Source organism: Hemitrygon akajei, chromosome 9 (genome assembly GCF_048418815.1).
Source record: "Hemitrygon akajei chromosome 9, sHemAka1.3, whole genome shotgun sequence".
Lineage (NCBI taxonomy): Eukaryota > Metazoa > Chordata > Chondrichthyes > Myliobatiformes > Dasyatidae > Hemitrygon > Hemitrygon akajei.
The window spans coordinates 150,355,240-150,373,192 of record NC_133132.1 but is presented as its reverse complement, the minus strand read 5'-3'; the positions used below and the strand labels follow the sequence as shown (position 1 = coordinate 150,373,192).

At 42.9% G+C, this 17,953-nt stretch overlaps 1 protein-coding gene across 1 annotated transcript in view; it reads left to right on the top strand.

Annotated features, from left to right (window-relative positions):
- moxd1 (monooxygenase, DBH-like 1) overlaps positions 1-17,953 on the top strand; it is a 77,470-nt gene that overhangs the window by 19,787 nt on the left and 39,730 nt on the right. The window contains exons 3-4 of the mRNA XM_073057260.1: positions 10,598-10,765; positions 10,900-10,983. Of these exons, the coding sequence (XP_072913361.1) occupies positions 10,598-10,765; positions 10,900-10,983 (252 nt within the window). The remainder of the gene's footprint in view (positions 1-10,597; positions 10,766-10,899; positions 10,984-17,953) is intronic.

The following is a 17,953-nucleotide window of genomic DNA, read 5'->3' as shown; positions in this document are numbered from 1 at the left end:
TTAAGACTTGGCCTCCACAGTTGCCTGTGGCAAAGAATTCCCAACTCGCTGGCTAAAGAAATTGCCTCTCGTCTCCATTCTAAAAGGAATCCCCTCTTTTCTGGGGCTATGTCCTCTGGTATTAAACTCTCCCACCATAGGAAATGTCCTCTCCACATCCACTCTATCAAGTCCTTTCACCATTCGATAGGTTTCAATGAGGTCACCGTCTAAGACAAAGTTCTCAATTTCCGGTGTCACGTTACTGTCAGTGACATCTTCACCCAGAGGTAAGTCCCATGACTGTAATTTGTCTGTCATATTGGATGCATTCGACTCAGGCATGTTCTTCAGTTGAGCATCTAGTATCTGGTCCACATGATGTCTCCATGTCTGATCTCCAACATCCACTGTGTTATAGCTGTGATCCAGTTCTAGTATCTATCCTACTGGGTGTCCACTTGTCTTCTCAGTAATCATGCACTAGGGCTTCCTGTCCAATCTCAAAGCTCCTTGCTGCTTCACTTGGCAAACTGGCTGAGCTGTTTATTCTGCACTTCCCTCCGTAGATCTAGTTTCAGGAGGTCTATATGAGATCTCTGATTCCTGTTCATGACTAGTATTGCAGGTGTTTGATTTGTTGTCGCATGAACAGAGTTCTGATACACAAAAAGGAAGTTATCTACCTTGTGCTGTTGAGAATTTCCTCCTTGTTCATCACTTTAATGGACTTCTTGAAGGTTTGGATAAACTATTTAGCTAACCCATTCATTGCTGGGTGGTGAGGAGTTGACTTCAAATATTTGATGCCATTTTTCTTCATGAACTGTTGGAATTCTATTAATGTGTATTTTGGTCCACTGTCTCTTACTATTTGTTCTGATAAGCCATTTTTGGTGAAAGTAGTCCTCAGAGAGGAGACAGTCTGCTGAGGTGGTAGACCTCTAGCCACTTTAAATGAGCCCATGAATGGCCCAGCAAAGTCAATATGTACTCTTTGCCATATGAAGATGGCTACTCACAAGGGTGTAACAGTGTCTGTGGGGGTACACTTTGAGCATTTTGGCACCCCAAGCAGCTTTTGGCCAAGTCTCCAATCTGTCTATCAGCCACCACATGTAGCTCTGGGCAAGACTTTTCATTTTGACTGTACCCAAGTGTCCTTCATGCGGATTTTTTTAACACTGTGGTGCACAGTATAGAGGGAACCAAAACACATTCTTGCCATACTGACAGTTGTTCTTGACTTGCCAATGAAAGACTGTCTCTGCTCTAAGGACTGCGTTTGCCAGAAAACTGCTTACAGAACAAATTGTGAGTGACAATGGACCACAGTACATGTCAAAAGAATTCCGACAGTTCATGAAAAGCTTTTAAAAGCTTTTTTAAGTATGTAAAGGGTAAAAGAGAGTTGAGAGTAGATATAGGACCAATAGAAAATGATGCTGGAGATAGTGTAATGAGAGACGCAGGGATGGCAGAGGAACTGAATGCATATTTTTGTATCAGTCTTCACAGTGGAAGACATCTGCAGTATACCGGACATTCAAGAGTGTCAGGGAAGTGAAGTATGTGCAGTGAAAATTACGACTGAGAAGGTGCTCAGGAAGCTTAATGGTCTGAGGGTGGATAAATCTCCTGGACCTGATGGAATGCACCCTTGGGTTCTGAAGGAAGTAGCTGGAGAGATCTGGAGTAGCTGGAAGTAGCCAGGGCATTAACAATGATCTTTCAAGAATTGATAGATTCTGGCATTGTACCGGATGACTGGAAAATTGCAAATGTTACTCTGCTATTTAAGGAGGGTGGGAGGCAGCAGAAAGGAAACTATAGACCTGTTAGCCTGACATTGGTGGTTGGGAAGTTGTTGGAATTGATTGTTAGGGATGAGATTATGGAATACCTGGAGAAACATGACAAGATAGGCCAAAGCCAGCATAGTTATCTGAAAGGAAAATCATGTCTGACTAGCCTACTGTAATTTTTTGAGGAAATTACAAGCAGGGTAGTCAAAAGAGATGCAGTAAATGTGGTGTACTTGGATTTTCAGAAGGCCTTTGACAAGTTGCCACACATGAGGCTGCTGAGCAAGATAAGAGCCTATGGAATTACAGGGAAGTTACTAGCATGGGTGGAGCATTGGCTGGTCAGCAGAAAACAGAGAGTGGGAACAAAGGGATCCTATTCTGGCTGGCTGCCGTTTACCATTGGAGTTACACAGGGGTCGGTGTTGGGACCGCTGCTTTTTACGATGTATGTCAATGATTTGGACAATGGGATTAATGGATTTGTGGCTAAATTTGTCGATGATACAAAGATAAGTGGAGGAGCGGGTAGTGTTGAGAAAACAGAAAGCCTGCAGAGAGACTTAGGTAGTTTAAAGGGAATGGGCAAAGATGTGGCAATTTAAGTACAATGTTGGAAAGTGTATGGTCATGCACTTAGGTGGAAGAAATAAATGGGCAGACTATTATTTAGATGGGGAGAAAATTCAAACTGCAGTTATGCAAAGGGACTTGGGAGTCCTTGTGTAGGATACCCTAAAGGCTAACCTCCAGGTTGAGTCAGTGGTGAAGAAGGTGAATGCAATGTTGGCATTCATTTCTAGAGGTATAGAATGTAAGAGCAGGGATGTGATGTTGAGGCTCTGTAAGGCACTCGTGAGACCACACTTGGAGTATTGTGTGCAGTTTTGGGTTCCTAATTTTAGAAAGGATATACTGACTTTGGAGAGGGTTCAGAGAAGATTAACGAGAATGAATCCAGGAATGAAAGGGTTACCGTATGAAGAACGTCTGACAGCTCTTGGGCAGCTGTATTCCCTGGAGTTCAGGAGAATGAAGAGGGATCTCATAGAAACATTCGAAATGCTAAAAGGCCTGAACAGATTAGATATGGCAAAGTTATTTTCCATGGTGGGGAGAACAGGACAAAAGGGCACGACTTCAGGATTTAAGAACACCCATTTAGAACAGAGATATGGAGAACTTACTTTAGTTAGAGGGTGATAAATCTGCGGAATGTGTTGCCACGAGTGCCTGTGGAGGCCAAGTCATTGGGTGCATTTAAGGCAGAGATAGGTAGGTTCTTGATTAGCCAGGGAATCAAAGGGTATGGGCAGAAGTCAGGGGAGTGGGATGACTGGAAGAATTGAATCAGCCCATGATTGAATGGAGGAGCAGACTGGATGGGCCGAATGGCCTATTTCTGCTCCTATATCTTATGGTCTTATGGTATTAAACTGTATAATAATATCTAAGGAAGAATGGAGGTGTCAATGGAAGTGTATCAGTTCACAGAAATGGAGGGAGTTCGGGTGGAAAAACTTGATAAGATATTTTATTACACCCTCTCAGAAATCCCATTATGATAGTAACATCCCTGTTTGCTGGAGAAGTTGTGGAAATCAAAATGCAAACCATTATCATATTTTCTGGGATTGCCCTGTTATCAGAGACTATTGAAGTGGGATACATAATGCCCTACAAGACATCTTTAAATGTGAAATACCCTTAGAGAGTAAGACCATATATTTTGGATATATACCTCAAGAATGGTTGAAAAGAGATAAATATTTAATGAATATACTGCTGGTGGCTGGTAAAAAGGCCCTTACCAGGAAATGGTTATCACAGGAGAGCCCAACTTTAAATACATGGATGGAAATTACAATGGACATTTACAAAATGGAGAAGATAACAGCATCTATTAATCATAAGTTGGAACAATTGGATTCATACTGGGAAAAATGGTTAAACTACATAACACCTCATAGGCCTGATATTATTCTCACAAGTCAATGAATATGTTGTAAAAAGATCACTCCCTACTTTGTACATAGTTTTCTTATTTCGATTGTTCTTTATCTCCTCTCCTTTCTATAAGTGTATACTTCAGATAATTATTATGTGGAGATTTGTGACAATTATGATTATGTGATATATATGTCCAGTATCTGAAATACATCTTATGGAAATGTTTGATGATAAACTTCAATAAAAAATAAATTACAAAAAAATAAACTGTATGATCTCCCCAGTTCTGGCCTCACTAGCACGTGGCACGGGTAGCAATCCTGAGATCACATCCCTGAAGGTCCTGCCCTTTAACTTAGCACCCAATCCACTGACTTCCCTTTGCAGAACCTCATCTCTCATCCTACCCATGTCTTTGGTACCTACATGGACTGAGACCTTTGGCAGTTCACCCTCACACTTAAGAATGCTGAGGACTCGATCCAAGATACCCCAGGCCCTGGCTCCAGGGAGGCAACATACCATTTGGGAATCGCGTTCTCAGTCACGGAACTTTCTGTCCGTTCCCCTCACTAATGAATCTCCTATCACTACAGCCCCCCTTCCCTTATGACTCACAGAGGCAGACTCAGTGCCAAATACCCAACCACTGTGACTTTCCTCTGTTGGGTCACCCCCCCACTTGAACAGTATCCAATGTGATACATTTATTGTTGAGTGGGATGGCCACAGGGTACTCTGCACTGGCTCCTTAACCCTATTTCCCTGCTTGACTATCATCCGGTCTCCTGTTTACTGCACCTTGAGTGTAACTACCTCTATATATGTCCTATCTATAACCCCGTCAGCCTCCTGAATAACCATAGAACATTACAGCACAGATACAGGCCTTTTGGCCCTTCTTGGCTGTGCCGAACCATTTTTCTGCCTAGTCCCACTGACCTGCACCTGGCCCATATCCCTCCATACACCTCTCATCCATGTATCTGTCCAAGTTTTTCTTAAATGTTAAAAGTGAGCCCGCATTTACCACTTCACCACCAATTTACCACATTTGCCACTTGGGACCAGGTGAGAGTAAGCGTTCAGCAAGGACTAGACGGGCTGAGATGGCCTGTTTCCGTGCTGTAATTGTTATATGGTTATTATATGGTTATCTGGCAGCTTATTCCACACTCCCACCACTCTCTGTGTGAAGCAGCCCCCCCAATGTTCTCTTTAAACTTTTCCCCCTTCACCCTTAACCCATGTCCTCTGTTTTTTTTTCTCCACTAACCTCGGTGGAAAAAGCCTGCTTGCATTCACTCTATCTATACCCATCATAATTTTATATACCTCTATCAAATCTCCCCTCATTCTTCCACGTTCCAGGGAATAAAGTCCTAACCTATTCAACCTTTCTCTGTGACTCAGTTTCTCAAGTCCCGGCAACATCCTTGTAAACCTTCTCTGCACTCTTACAACCTTATTAATATCCTTCCTGTAATTCGGTGACCAAAAGGGCCAATGTGCCAAAAGCTCTCTTTACGACCCTATCTACCTGTGATGCCACTTTTAGGGAATTTTGTATCTGTATTCCCAGATCCCTCTGTTCTACTGCACTCCTCAGTGCCCTACCATTTACCTTGTATGTTCTACCTTGTTTTTTCCTTCCAAAGAATAATCTGGAGTATAATTTTTCAATGGAAAAACCACCTTGATGTTGAAAATTTTCAGACAGTGGGAACATTTCCAACGCAATCTTGGCCCAAACCATCCTTCTTAAACCTTATAGCTCATACTTTATCAAGCCAGCACAACCCAAGTGTCCATTGTTGTTCGAGCAAAAGATATTTTGCTGCCAGCAAATTAACATCTGCAGTGTATAAACCCAACAGCAGCAAATATAATTATCATTGCACGCAGAAACAGTTCTATGGTGCCAGCAGTGAAGAACAAATTACTATTTCTTTCCAGTTACTGGAAAGGGCCAGTCATTTGCAAATGCTCAGCATCCTGTCACTCGTCAATGGGATTATACATAATTATTACATAAATAAATTTCAATAGTTATGACAAAAGTCAAAAGGTGAACAGTAAAATGCTGCTGGCGCTTCATATGTGGTGAGACATGGACGCCTGCTTTTGAGGAAAAGCATATTGATGGTTGTTGTAAAGATTCTTTCTACTGATATCTATTAAATTGTTTTGATGTGGTCATCTCTATATAATAAATTTAGCAAGAGTTTGAATTGAATGATATATAAGACCATACAATATAGGAGCAGAATTAGGGCATTAGGTCCACCTGTGTACATACATCTACTGATGCCTCTGGACACATCTTCAGTGATGTTCCTGGAATCATCGGGTGTTTCGGGCCTTTCAACATCATACACCCTCCTCCAGGTGACCCAGCCGGGGCTGATCAGACCCCAGCTTGTGTCCAGATGGCTAGCTACACATGACTCCATGGCTCCCCTCTCTTGAGCCACAGCCACCTTGAGGCCCTCTCTGCCGCATCGGTGGTACTGCGGATGGCTCTCCTCTTCCTCTCTCCCTCGATGCCCAAATAGCTGAAGGCTCTGGCTAAGGAACGGGCTGTGAATCCCCTACATCCAACCTCCACTGGGAGACTCCTCGCTCTCCATCCAGCCTGCTGGCAGTTGCTGACCAGTCCTGCATTCTTCGAGAGCTTCCTTTCAAAGGCCTCTTCCAAGTGATCTTCCCATGGGACTGTCAGCTCCAGCATCACACCTGCCTCGTAGACTCAGGCACAAGGACAATGTCTGGTCTCAGGGTGGTGGCTGTGATATGGTTGGGGAAATTCAGCTGCTTTTCGAGGTCCACCAACATCTGCCAGTCTCTTGCAGAAGTCAGGATGCCTGCAGATGTTCTTTAGGTGGGTATTGGCTGCTCCCCAGCTCTGACAAAGGCAATGGTCTGCTTAGAGGGTCAGGACCGCTTCACCCACTCCACTCCTGCGCTGATGGCTTCAGCGATGGTCTTCAGGACCTGATCATGCCTCCATTGGTACTGTCCCTCACCAAGTGCCCTTGTGCAGCCACTGAGGATGTGCTCCAGGGTTCCTTGCTTGGAGCACAGTGGGTACGCAGATGACTCTGCCTTGCCCCAGGTGTGCAGGTTTGATGGGCTTGGAAGCACATCGTACACTGCCTGGATGAGAAATTGGATGCGGTGTGGTTCGGCTTTCCACAGATCGGCCCAGGTCACTTTCCTCTCAACCGCATTCTCCCATCTTCTCCAAGCTCCCTGTTGCTTCATTCCCACCGCCTTGCAGGTTCTCATCTCCTCTACTGCTGCTCTTACCTCCTCCTGAACTAGATGGTGCCTTTCATTCCCTCTGATGGTGTCCATTTGGGGAGTTGGAAAGGATCCTAGCCCAGCTCGGCCTCATGTGACCGCTCCCACCAGCCTCCTGTGACGCAGCCTTGCCTCTGCTTCCTGAACATCTTCCTCTGCCCACCACTTCCTGCCAGTCCTCACTTGGATCCCTGTTCTAGCCACCTTCGGATCACTTGAGTCCCTGTACTGTGCCACTTCTCTGGTGCTTGGTACCTTGAATTCCTCCTCCAAGAATTTGAAGGGCAGTTGCAGTTTGTTGTGGTGTCCATAGAGGGCGATGCTGCTCAGGCTCCTTGGCAGCCCCAGCCATCTCCTGAGGTGCTTACTGACCCTCCTCTCTAAGGTTTCGACTGTCGAGATCAGAACGGCATAGACGAGGAGGGGCCACAGGATTCTGGGAAGAATGCCATGCTGATACACCCAGGCTTTGAACTTCCCAGGTAGGCCAGACTTGTCCACAGATTTCAGCCAGCCATCCAATTCGGTGCTGGTCACCTGAATGGATGTCATGTCCCTTAGAGAGCTGTCAAAAACCTTACCTAAGCTCTTGACTGGCTTTTCTGTGATGTTGGGATGGCTGTGCCTGCGATGCTGAACCGGAACTTGTTTTCCACCTTCCCTTTCCTCAGCACCATAGATCTTGATTTGGCTGGTTTGAAACGCATCCGGGCCCACTCCACCAGCTTTTCGAGCCCCTGCAGAATCCACCGGCAGCTTGGGACTGTGAGGGCATCCATGAATGCCCTGATGGGTGGTTGCCGTTGAGTGGAATTCATTCTGGGCCCTCTTCACTCTGGTTCAGCAGACTTAGTGAGCATGTTCATGGGTAGGGAGAACAGTGTCACTGAGATAGTGCACCCTGTGATGATGCCGACCTCCACCTAGTGCCAGCTTGATGTAATTGCTCCTGAAGAGACTCTCATCCTGAAGTTGCTGTAATAATCAGTGATAAGGTCTCTGATTCTGCTGAGGACGTGATGTTTGGTCAGTGTGAGCTGCACCAGCTTGTGCGGAATGGAGCCATGTGCACTTGCCAGGTCGAGCCACAACACTGACAGGTTGCCCTTGTTCTCCCTGGGCTCCCTGATGAGCTGCGTCACCACACCGGTGTGCTCCAGATAGCCCAGCATCCCTGAAATGCCACCCTTCTGGACTGATGTATCGATATACCCTGACCAATCAAGAATCTATCAAACTTTGCCTTAAATATATATGCACTGCCCAGGTTCATTTTTTTTACTGTTATGCTATTCTGTATTTGATTTTTGTGCTGTTCCGTGCAAGTTGCTTGTTTGTTTTACTGTTGAAGATAAGAGATAGGAGAATTAGGATGGCTGGATTTTGATTTCCCTAATGAGGGACACTAAGGTTTGGCCTGGTGGGCTTGTGTTAAGGAGATGAAAAGAGAAGATGCTGAAGAGAAGAGGTCATAGGATTTGACTCGGAGTGGGGCCACGATTCGACAAAGCCTGGAGTGAGATTGAAGGAGGATCAGAAATCGTGAGCTCCAACTTGTGCAGATTGGACTGCTTCATCAAAATGGGCCCTTTTCCTTTTTCTGTTCTTTCTTTACCAACCCTTAAATTAAAGGGTTAGTCAAATTAAGCATTAGAAAACTAAATCTTTTAATTGTATGCGGTACTGACTGTTATTTTGTGGTACCTATTTCTAACAGGGTAACAAATCACGCAGCATCCACACACAGTGGGTTTTGGGGTGGGTTCGGGCCTCAATCTCACACATTTGGTGAGACCAGAGATTGTCTTCCCTAGACTTGTGCAGCTAACAGAACCACTGTGTTTCATATATAAAGATTTGGCCTCTACAGCTGTTTGTGGCAAAGAGTTCCACAGATTCACCACTCTCTGGCTAAAGAAATTCCTCCTCATCTTCGTTCTAAAAGGACACCCGTCTATTCTGAGACTGTCCTAAGGTTTTAGACTCTCTCACCATAGGAAACATCCTTTCCACATCCACTCTATCAAGGCTGTTCACCACTCCATAAGTTTCAATGAGGTCACCCCTCAATCTTTTGAGTTCTAGTGAGTACCGGCCCAGAGGTATCAAACTGTGTTCATATGACAAGCCACTCAATCCTGGAATCATTTTTGTGAACCTCCTTTAAACCTTCTCCAGTTTCAGCATATCTTTTCTAAAATAAGAGGACCAAATCTGCTCACGGTACTCCAAATGAGGCCTCACCAGTGCTTTATAAAGTTTCAACATTACATCTTTGCTTTTATATTCTGGTCCTCTTGAAATTAATGCTAACATTGCATTTCCCTTCCTCACCACCGACTCAACCTGTAAATTAACCTTTAGGGAATCTTTCACAAGGACTTCCAAGTCCCTTAGCTCCTCAGTTTTTTTTTCTATTTTCTCTCCTTTTAGAAAATAGTCAACTCTTCCATTTCTTCTACCAAAGTGCATGACCATACACTTCCTGACACTGTATTCCATCTGCCATTTCTTTGCCCATTCTGATAAACAGTCTAAGTCCTTCTGCAGCTTCTCTACTTCCCCAAAACTACCTGCCCCTTCCACCTCTCTCTGTATTGTCCGCAAACTTTGCAACAAAGCCATCAATTTCCAAACGCTCTTCATATGATATATTTGATGTTATATAGCACCGAATGCATGTTTCTATTTAGCAAATGGTTGGTTTCTTTAACAGATTCCTCTGTATCACTCATCCTCCTGAGATGTGCTTTGTCACTCGTGATACTACGTTGTCCACTTCTGCGTGGGGTTAGGATTAGGCTTGATAATCAGCTCACATTTTGTTCACATTTTCAAAACATGCTCTATATTCAGTGATTTTAGCTATGAAATTCACAATCCATTGACTGATCTTCTGGATTAATAGATGAAATTTTAAAAAGGAATTAGTGAAGCTTTTACACTTTAAAGGGACTCGAAGCAGTCACTTCGCATTCTGTGATGGAGGGTGCTCGGTACGCGCACTGTGTACACATGTACGTTTATATACACACAAACATTGCCTTGTCATTCTGCTGTCAGTGTGCTGAGTATGCACACTTCAATGTATTTTCCCCTCCTGGTATATTCTTATAATGGGTTGGCTGTATGTTGTCTTTCCTGCCATACACTGTGGAGTATTCCAGCTCTTCAGTTTATTTTGTAATATGATTGTAATTACATTGTGCGGTTCATCATATTCTAATTCACATGGAGGCTTATGGTAACTTTGTGGGTAATTAAAGATGGTATGTCCTGGTGAATGGAAAAGCAGGGTAGATCACTCTCAGTGCCAGGAGTTCGCACTGAACATAGTATGTAGTTATAATTGTGATTTCTGGTAGATATTTTTGTAAATATTGGCAGTTTTCTATATGCTATTTTCACTAATTTTTGTAAGTTTGATATTTTGACACCCTTGCACTCCAGTGCTAAGCGACTCCTGCCATCTTTTTCTTTGGTCAAAACACATCCAATGATATTGTTCGGTTTATCACTGAAAAGTCTATAGCTTGACTCTGTTTATTCCATGTGATTAGGATAACACTGTAAGGGTGATTTGGGCCTATCATCCTAATGATGTGGGGCAAGATGGTCCACAGTACCACTCATCAAACCGTGGAAGGAAAAGTCTTCATTTGTTGAACCCCAAAATGGATTCTTCTATTCCTAGTGATGTACTTGCATTCAATATTAGGCATCTTAACGTAAGTACATATAATAGACTTAATAGCACCTATTATATTAGTTTATTTAATTTTCTGTTTTCTCTTCCTTACAAAAAGTATACCTCGTTAATAAAAGATTTTTTTAATAGTTTGCTTTATTTTGGTTAAGACAGGTCTCAATACCTAACAAGGACACAACTTACTGGTGTCAAATCTTTAAGTTGCCAAACTTAGCCAAAAAACATCATGTAATAAGGGTAAGTAACAGAACTATCATTTTTTAAATATTTCTAGCATATTAAAATAAAGAACAATAGTTTTAGCAACTTGCCATAAGTCTGTACTAGAAGGCAATGGAGGCTGAATCCTAAACTTTTGTTTTAATCTGTTAATATCTTTATTTCTTGACACCTGACATCAATAAATTATTGTTTGATTCTTTTGTGTGGCTGTAACCAAATGAATTGCGTGCACTTGCAGGATACTGCATGGAATATGCATGTGGCTTTCTGAAGAATTGGCGTGCTGGCTGGTGATCCTTTGCAGCTGGGAGCAAAATTAAAAATGAGTTCTGCACGTTCAATTAGGTTGCAAATCACAATGTATAACAAATAAACTCTTATCGGGTTTCCAGCTGGGTGCAGGTATCGATTATAACTGTCGCTTTGATGACAAACTCTGCCACCTTCATATGGAGATGGCAGAGTTTGTCATAGAAACATTGGTTATAATCAATATCTGTACCTGTCTGGAAGCCAAGAAGAGTTTATTCATCATATACACTGCAAAAGCACTAAATCCTTTCCACAAAGCATAAATTCTGTAGAATTCTTGGCCAGCACTGTACAATAGTGAAGACTAACAGATCAACTTAGGTCAGAGGAATGTTCCAGTCTAACAGAGAGAGTGCTATATTTTCAAAGGCAACATCTTCAGGATGAGATTTTAAACATTGAAACTGAACTCTCTCAGTTAATGTAAAATATTCTATGTTATTATTTCACAGATAAATTTCCTGATAATATCTACTTCTCAACCACCAGTTTTGAAGCAGATGATATGGTTATTAACATTGTTTTTATGGGACTGTGCTGTGGCAAATTGTTGTTGTTTTCTATATTGCAGAGTGCCTATGTATCAAAAAGTGCTTCTCTATCTGCTAAACACTTTGTAAATGAAGATATTATATTTCCTTTTTAATTTTTCAACAAGGGAACATTAAAATAAATAGAACATAACTGGACTTATGATTTAATATCTATCTTGTCATCTTTATTCATATGTTCAGTTTGTAGTTATCTGAGCAAGATCAGTGTCCTAGTGATATTAATGAACGGACTTTGACTTCTAAAAATGGCTGTGGAAAGTACCTTTCCTACAACTAAAAAGAAAAGTTATATTTACAACAGAGGGAATGATTTGGATATATCTGTACATGTCTAACCATCAATCATTAATCTTGGGAAGGCAGATTTCAGACTGGTTCCTTAGAAATGTTTTCACCAAATGACCTTCTTAATCTGTATTTTCCGGTAATAGCTCGATAGATAAAGGAGGGATTATGCGCTGGTGTCAGACCAAGTGGCTGAGGTATTAAACAAGCTCAAAGTTCAAAATAAATTTATTATCAAAGTACATATAGTCACCATATACAAAGCTGAGATGTGTTTTCTTGCAGGCATTGAGTGTAAATGCAAGGAAGCACAATAATATCATTGAAAACCCACACACAACCAATGTGCAAAAGACAACAAAATGTGCAAATATAAAAAGAAAAAAAACAAATAAATGTAATAATAATAATAAGACCATAAGACATAGGAGCAGAACTAGGCCCTTTAACCATTGAGTCTGCCCTGCCATTTCATCATGGTTGATCAAAATTTCCTCTTCTGACTTCTCCCCTCCATCCCTTCATGTCCTGACCAATCAATAATCTATTAGCCTCTGCCTTAAATATACATCAAGACTTGGTCCCTACAGCTTCCAGTGGTAAGTAATAAATAAATAAGCAATAAATATCGAGAACCTGAGGAGAAGAATTGTTGAAAATGAGTCCATAGATTTTGGGAACAGTACAGCTTCGGGTGAGTGAAGTTACCTCCTCCTGTTGAAGAGCCTGATGCTTGAGAGGTAATAACTGTTCCCGAACCTGGGAGAATGGCCTGGATGGTGGGGGTCCTAGCTGGTGGATGCAGCTTTCCTGCGAAAGGGCTCGTTGTCAATGTTCTCCCTGGTGGGATTTCCTGTTCAAGGGGCATTTATGTTGCTATTTACCGAAGAGAAAGATTTGGAGAATAGTGAAGGCAGAGATTAATGAGAAGAAGTGCTGGGATAAGACTCCAAGGCCTGATGCCCCAGAATATTGAAGGAAGCAAGTGAGGAGATTGCTGAGGCTTTGACAAAGATGTTTGTGCCCTCACTAGCAACAAATGAGGACTAGAGAACAGTAAATGTGCAACAAATGAGGACTGGAGTATAGCATATGTGCCTTTGTTCAAGAAAGCAAATAGGGTTAATCCAAGTAATTACAGGCCTGTGAGCCTCACATCAGTGTTAGAGAAGCTATTGGAGAGGATTTTGAGAAATAGGACTTGTGTGCAATTGAAAGGCATGACCTGCTTTAGGACAGTCAGATGGATTTGTGCAGGGCAGGTCATTGCCTTGTAAACTTGAACAAGTTTTTTTGAGAAGTTGATAAAAGGGCTTGATGTGGGTAAGGCAATGAATGTTATCTACACGGACCGTAGTAAGATATTTTATAAGGTCCTTCATGGTAGGTTGATTCAGAAGATAAAAATTCATGGGGTCCAGGGTGAATTGCAAGTCTGAATTTATAGAAGAGAAGAGGGGTGGAAGGCTGTTTTTCCGGCTGGAAGTCTGTGACCAGTGGTGTTCTGCAAGGATTGGTGCTGGGATTTGTGTTTTTTTGTGATATTATATTTGGATAGAAATGTAAACAAGTCTGTGGATGATACCAAGACTGGTAGAGTGGTGGACAGTCTAATGAACAACCAAAGAATACAATTAGATACAGATATGGACAGAGAAGTGGCAGATGGAGTTTAGTCTGGGCAGTGTAAGGTGCTGCAGTTTGAGACCTCAGATGAAAGGAAAACATGTACATTTAATAGCAGACCCCTTAGTAGCACTGAGGTACAGAGGGATCTTGGGGCCCATTCCTATAGTTAACTGAAAGTGGCTATGCAAGTCGATTAGCTGGTAAAGAAGGCATATGGCTTGTTTGCTTTCACTGGTAGGGGTCTGAGTATAAGAGTAAGGAAGTTATGCTGCAGCTGCAATCCGACTGCACTTGGAACATTTCATGCAATTCTGGTCACTTTGTCATAGGAAGGGTGTGGGGATTGTGGAGAGGTTGCACAAGAGGTTTACCAGGATGCTGCCTGGATACCAAGTGAGCTATAAGGAAAGATGAACAAACTGGGATCCTTGAAGGCTGATAGAAATTTTTACAATAATGAGAGTTGTTGATAGACTATACATTGAGAATCTTTTCCCCAGAGAACATGTTTTTAAGGTTAGAAGGGAAAGTTTAAAGGCAATGTGAGGGGCGGTGTTTTTTTTTTGTAGAGAAAAATAGGTGCCTAGAATAGGTTATTGGGGTAGTAGTGGAATCAAACAGTATAGTGGGGCTTAGGAAGCATCATGAAGATGAAATAAATGGGGAGATATGGATAGAACAAAGGAAGAAGACATCTAATATAAATTGGTATCAAGATTGGCGCTACATCACGAGACAAGTGGCCTGGTCCAGTGCAATATGTTCTATGTATATTACCAGAAAAATAGAATGTTGTATTTCCCACCCAACTGACTTCACCTATCACCTTTTAGCTAGCCCTCCTTCCCCTCTCACAACCTTTTCGTTCTTCCATCTTTCCCCTTTCTCTCCAATCCTGAAGAAGGGTCTCAGCCCGAAATGTTCATTTCCATAGATGCTGCCTAACTTTCTGAGTTCCTCCAGCATTTTGTGTGTGTTGCTTTGGATTTCCAGCATCTGCAGAACCTCTTGTGTTTATGTTGAATATAGTTACAGGGCAAGTTCAGTACAGGTAATCAAATGAAAATGCATGGCACATGACAAAGTAAATTGGGAAATCAAAAATTAATCTATAGTGTATTAAAGATTCCATTAAAGAGTTTGATAACAGTGGGGTAGATGTTGTCCCTGAGTCTTGTGGTATGTGTTTTTGTACCCCCGACTGATGAGAGAGGTGAGAAGAGAGAATGCTGCAAAGAATAAAGGAAAAAATTGGACATAGGTGGGATGTGAGTCTGTTGTTTAGGAAGGATGAAGATAAGGGGAAAAATAAACAAGCTGGCGGCTCTTAGCTCAGCTTGGCAGGGAGTAGTCTTCCTGTGCTAGGAGAGCTGAGACAGCAAGCATCAGGGTTTTCTACTGATGTCTGTGACACAGCTGCTCAACATTCCCTGGTGAATGCTGGGTCGCTTTCAAAGGAAGACACCAGATGTGAAGTGCCTGCCTCTGGTAGTCATCAAGGCAATGGGTGACAGTGTACAACATGCACTGATATCATAAGATGCAATGGCACACATCGTTCAGTGTTAGAGGAAATCTGGCCACAGGAAGACAGAGCCGATCTTGAGCAACACTCACTTAATGCTAAAGGAACTCACAGAGAGGAATAAACAGTCAATGTTTCAGGCTGAGACCCTTCATCAGGACTGGAAAGGAAGGGAGAAGAAGCGAGAATAAGAAACTGGGGGAGGGGAAGGAGCACAAGTTGACAGATGATTGGTGAAACTAGGTGAGGGGGAAGGTATGTTGGCTGGGGAGGGGAGATAAAGTCAGAATCTGGGAGGTGATAGATGAAACAGATTAAACATTGAATAAAAATGAATCTGATAGGAGAAGAGAGTGGACCACAGGAGAAAAGGAAGGAGGTGGGGCACCAGAGGGAAACAATTGGCAGGTGAAGAGAACAGACTGGATAAGACAGAAACCTGAATGGAGAATGGAAAAAGAGAGGAGGGTAAAATTACTGGAAGCTAGAGAAATCGATGTTCAGCACAATAGGTTGGAGGCTGTCCTGAGGCGTTTCTCCTCCAACCTGAGAGTGGCTTCATCATGGCTGTAGAGCAGGTCAGGCCTGACCTATCAGAAAGGGATCAGGGAATGGAATTAAAATGGTTGGCCACTGGGAAATCCTGCTTGCTGTGGATGGAGCACCCAGATACACTGAATAGCCCAGAAGGACTTGCCAGTGAAGTGTTGCCTCACCTGGAAGGACTGTTTGGGGCCCTGAGTGTTAGTGATGGAGGAGGTGAATGGGCAGGTGTAGCACTTGTACGAATGCAGGGATAGGTGCCAGGAGGGAGATCAGTGGGGAGGGACGGACGGAGAGAGTGATCCCAGTGGAAAGCAGAGAGTGTGGGAGAGGTAAAGATGTGTTGAGTAATATGATCCTGTTGAAGATCATAGAAATTATGGAGAATGAGGTGCTGGATTTGGAATCTCGTGGGGTGGTAGATAAGGACAAGGGGAAATCTATCCCTGATATAGAGGTGGGAAGTTGGGTTGATGGCTGATGCCCGAGAAATGGAGGAGATGCGGGTGACGGCTGCTGAATGCTAGGTTCATGGGGTGGCAGGTTTGGACGAGGGAAACTCTATCACTGTTAAGGCGGTGGGAAGATGGGCTGAGGGCGGATGTTTGGGAAATGGAGGAGACACGGGTGAGGGTAACTTTGGTGGCAGGGTCGGAATAGATATAATGGTTGTCCTTAAATCTGACAGACTTGGATAACAAAAGCAAAGAGTGAAAGCCAGTGATTGAAGTTCCAATTGCGTGCCGTTAACAGCCCTAATTTGACCACACAGTACTGGATTAAAACTTGCATATCTGGTTGCTAGTGGCAACTCAGCCATTAGACCATTGAATGTTTCCGGCATTAGATTTTTTTTCAAAAATCTAGCAGAAGAACACAAAGAGCCTCAGTCTAAGAAGTTTTGAGACAGCACCCTGCAAAGACAGTGCTTGCATTATTATTGGCAAGTTTATAAGAGAATAACAGATTAATCATGTCAGATTACCCTCTCTGTGATTATACCTACTGCAAACAATACTGTGTTTAGTTTAATAATTCCACTTTGTTTCAGGATGGGAGGATACCTTCTACCAGTTGTGATTTATGACCATTTCAGAAATGAATGATCATTCAGAAAGTTCATGCTTGTCTTTTATGACAAATAGTTTCCTTGGCTTGCTGTTTGAGTGCCACTTAAAAAAACTATAATTTATTTCTTCTTTTGCTCTTTCAGAGCATAATTTGGGGAGGATATTGTTGAAACAATGTATAACAAAATTGTTGATAACTTACAGAACTTGTGCTAGGTTGACTATAACTGTGATTAGATTAAAACTTTACCCTGCTATATATGATTTTGTGTGATTGCTAGAAGAACGAGAGATAAGCTGGATCTGAACAATGATTGCTTGAGTTACAGACCAAGAGCTCAGATGATAAATGTAAGCATGTCAGTGGTCTTCACAGCATGGGGGGGGGGGGGGGGAGAAACAAACATGATTCACCAAATCCACACACAAAATCTGAAGGAACCGAGCAGGTCAGGCTGCATCTATGGAAAAGTGTAAACAGTCAATGTTTCGAGCTGAGACCCTTCTTCAGGACTGAGAAGGAAGGGGGAAGATGCCAGAATAAAAAAGAGGTGGGAGGTGATAGGTGAAGCCAGGTGGGTGGGAAAGGTCAAGGACTGGAGAGGAAAGAACCTGATAGGAGAGGAAAGTGGACCGTAGGAGAAAGGGAAGGAGGTGGAGGGATGGGGACTCAGAGAGAAGTAATAGGCAGGTGAGAAGAAATTAAAGATCAGAGTGGGGAAGAGACGAAGGGGAGGAAGGTGGAATTTGTTCACCAGGAGGAGAAATCAATATTCATTCCATCAAGTTGGAGGGTACCTAGATGGAATATTAGGTGTCATTCCTCCGCCCTTGAAGTCCCAGTGGCAGACGGTGTGGAGGTGCTCGACGAAGCAGTTCTCCAATTTACCACGGGTCTCATCAGAGGAGGCTGTGTCAGGAGCACTGGACACAATGGATGATGCCAGCAGATTCGTAGGTGAAGTGTTGCCTCACCTGGAAAGACTGTTTGAAGCCCTTAATAGAGCTGAGGGAGAAGGTGCATGGGCAGATGTAGCACTATGGCTGCTTGCAGGGATAAGTAGATG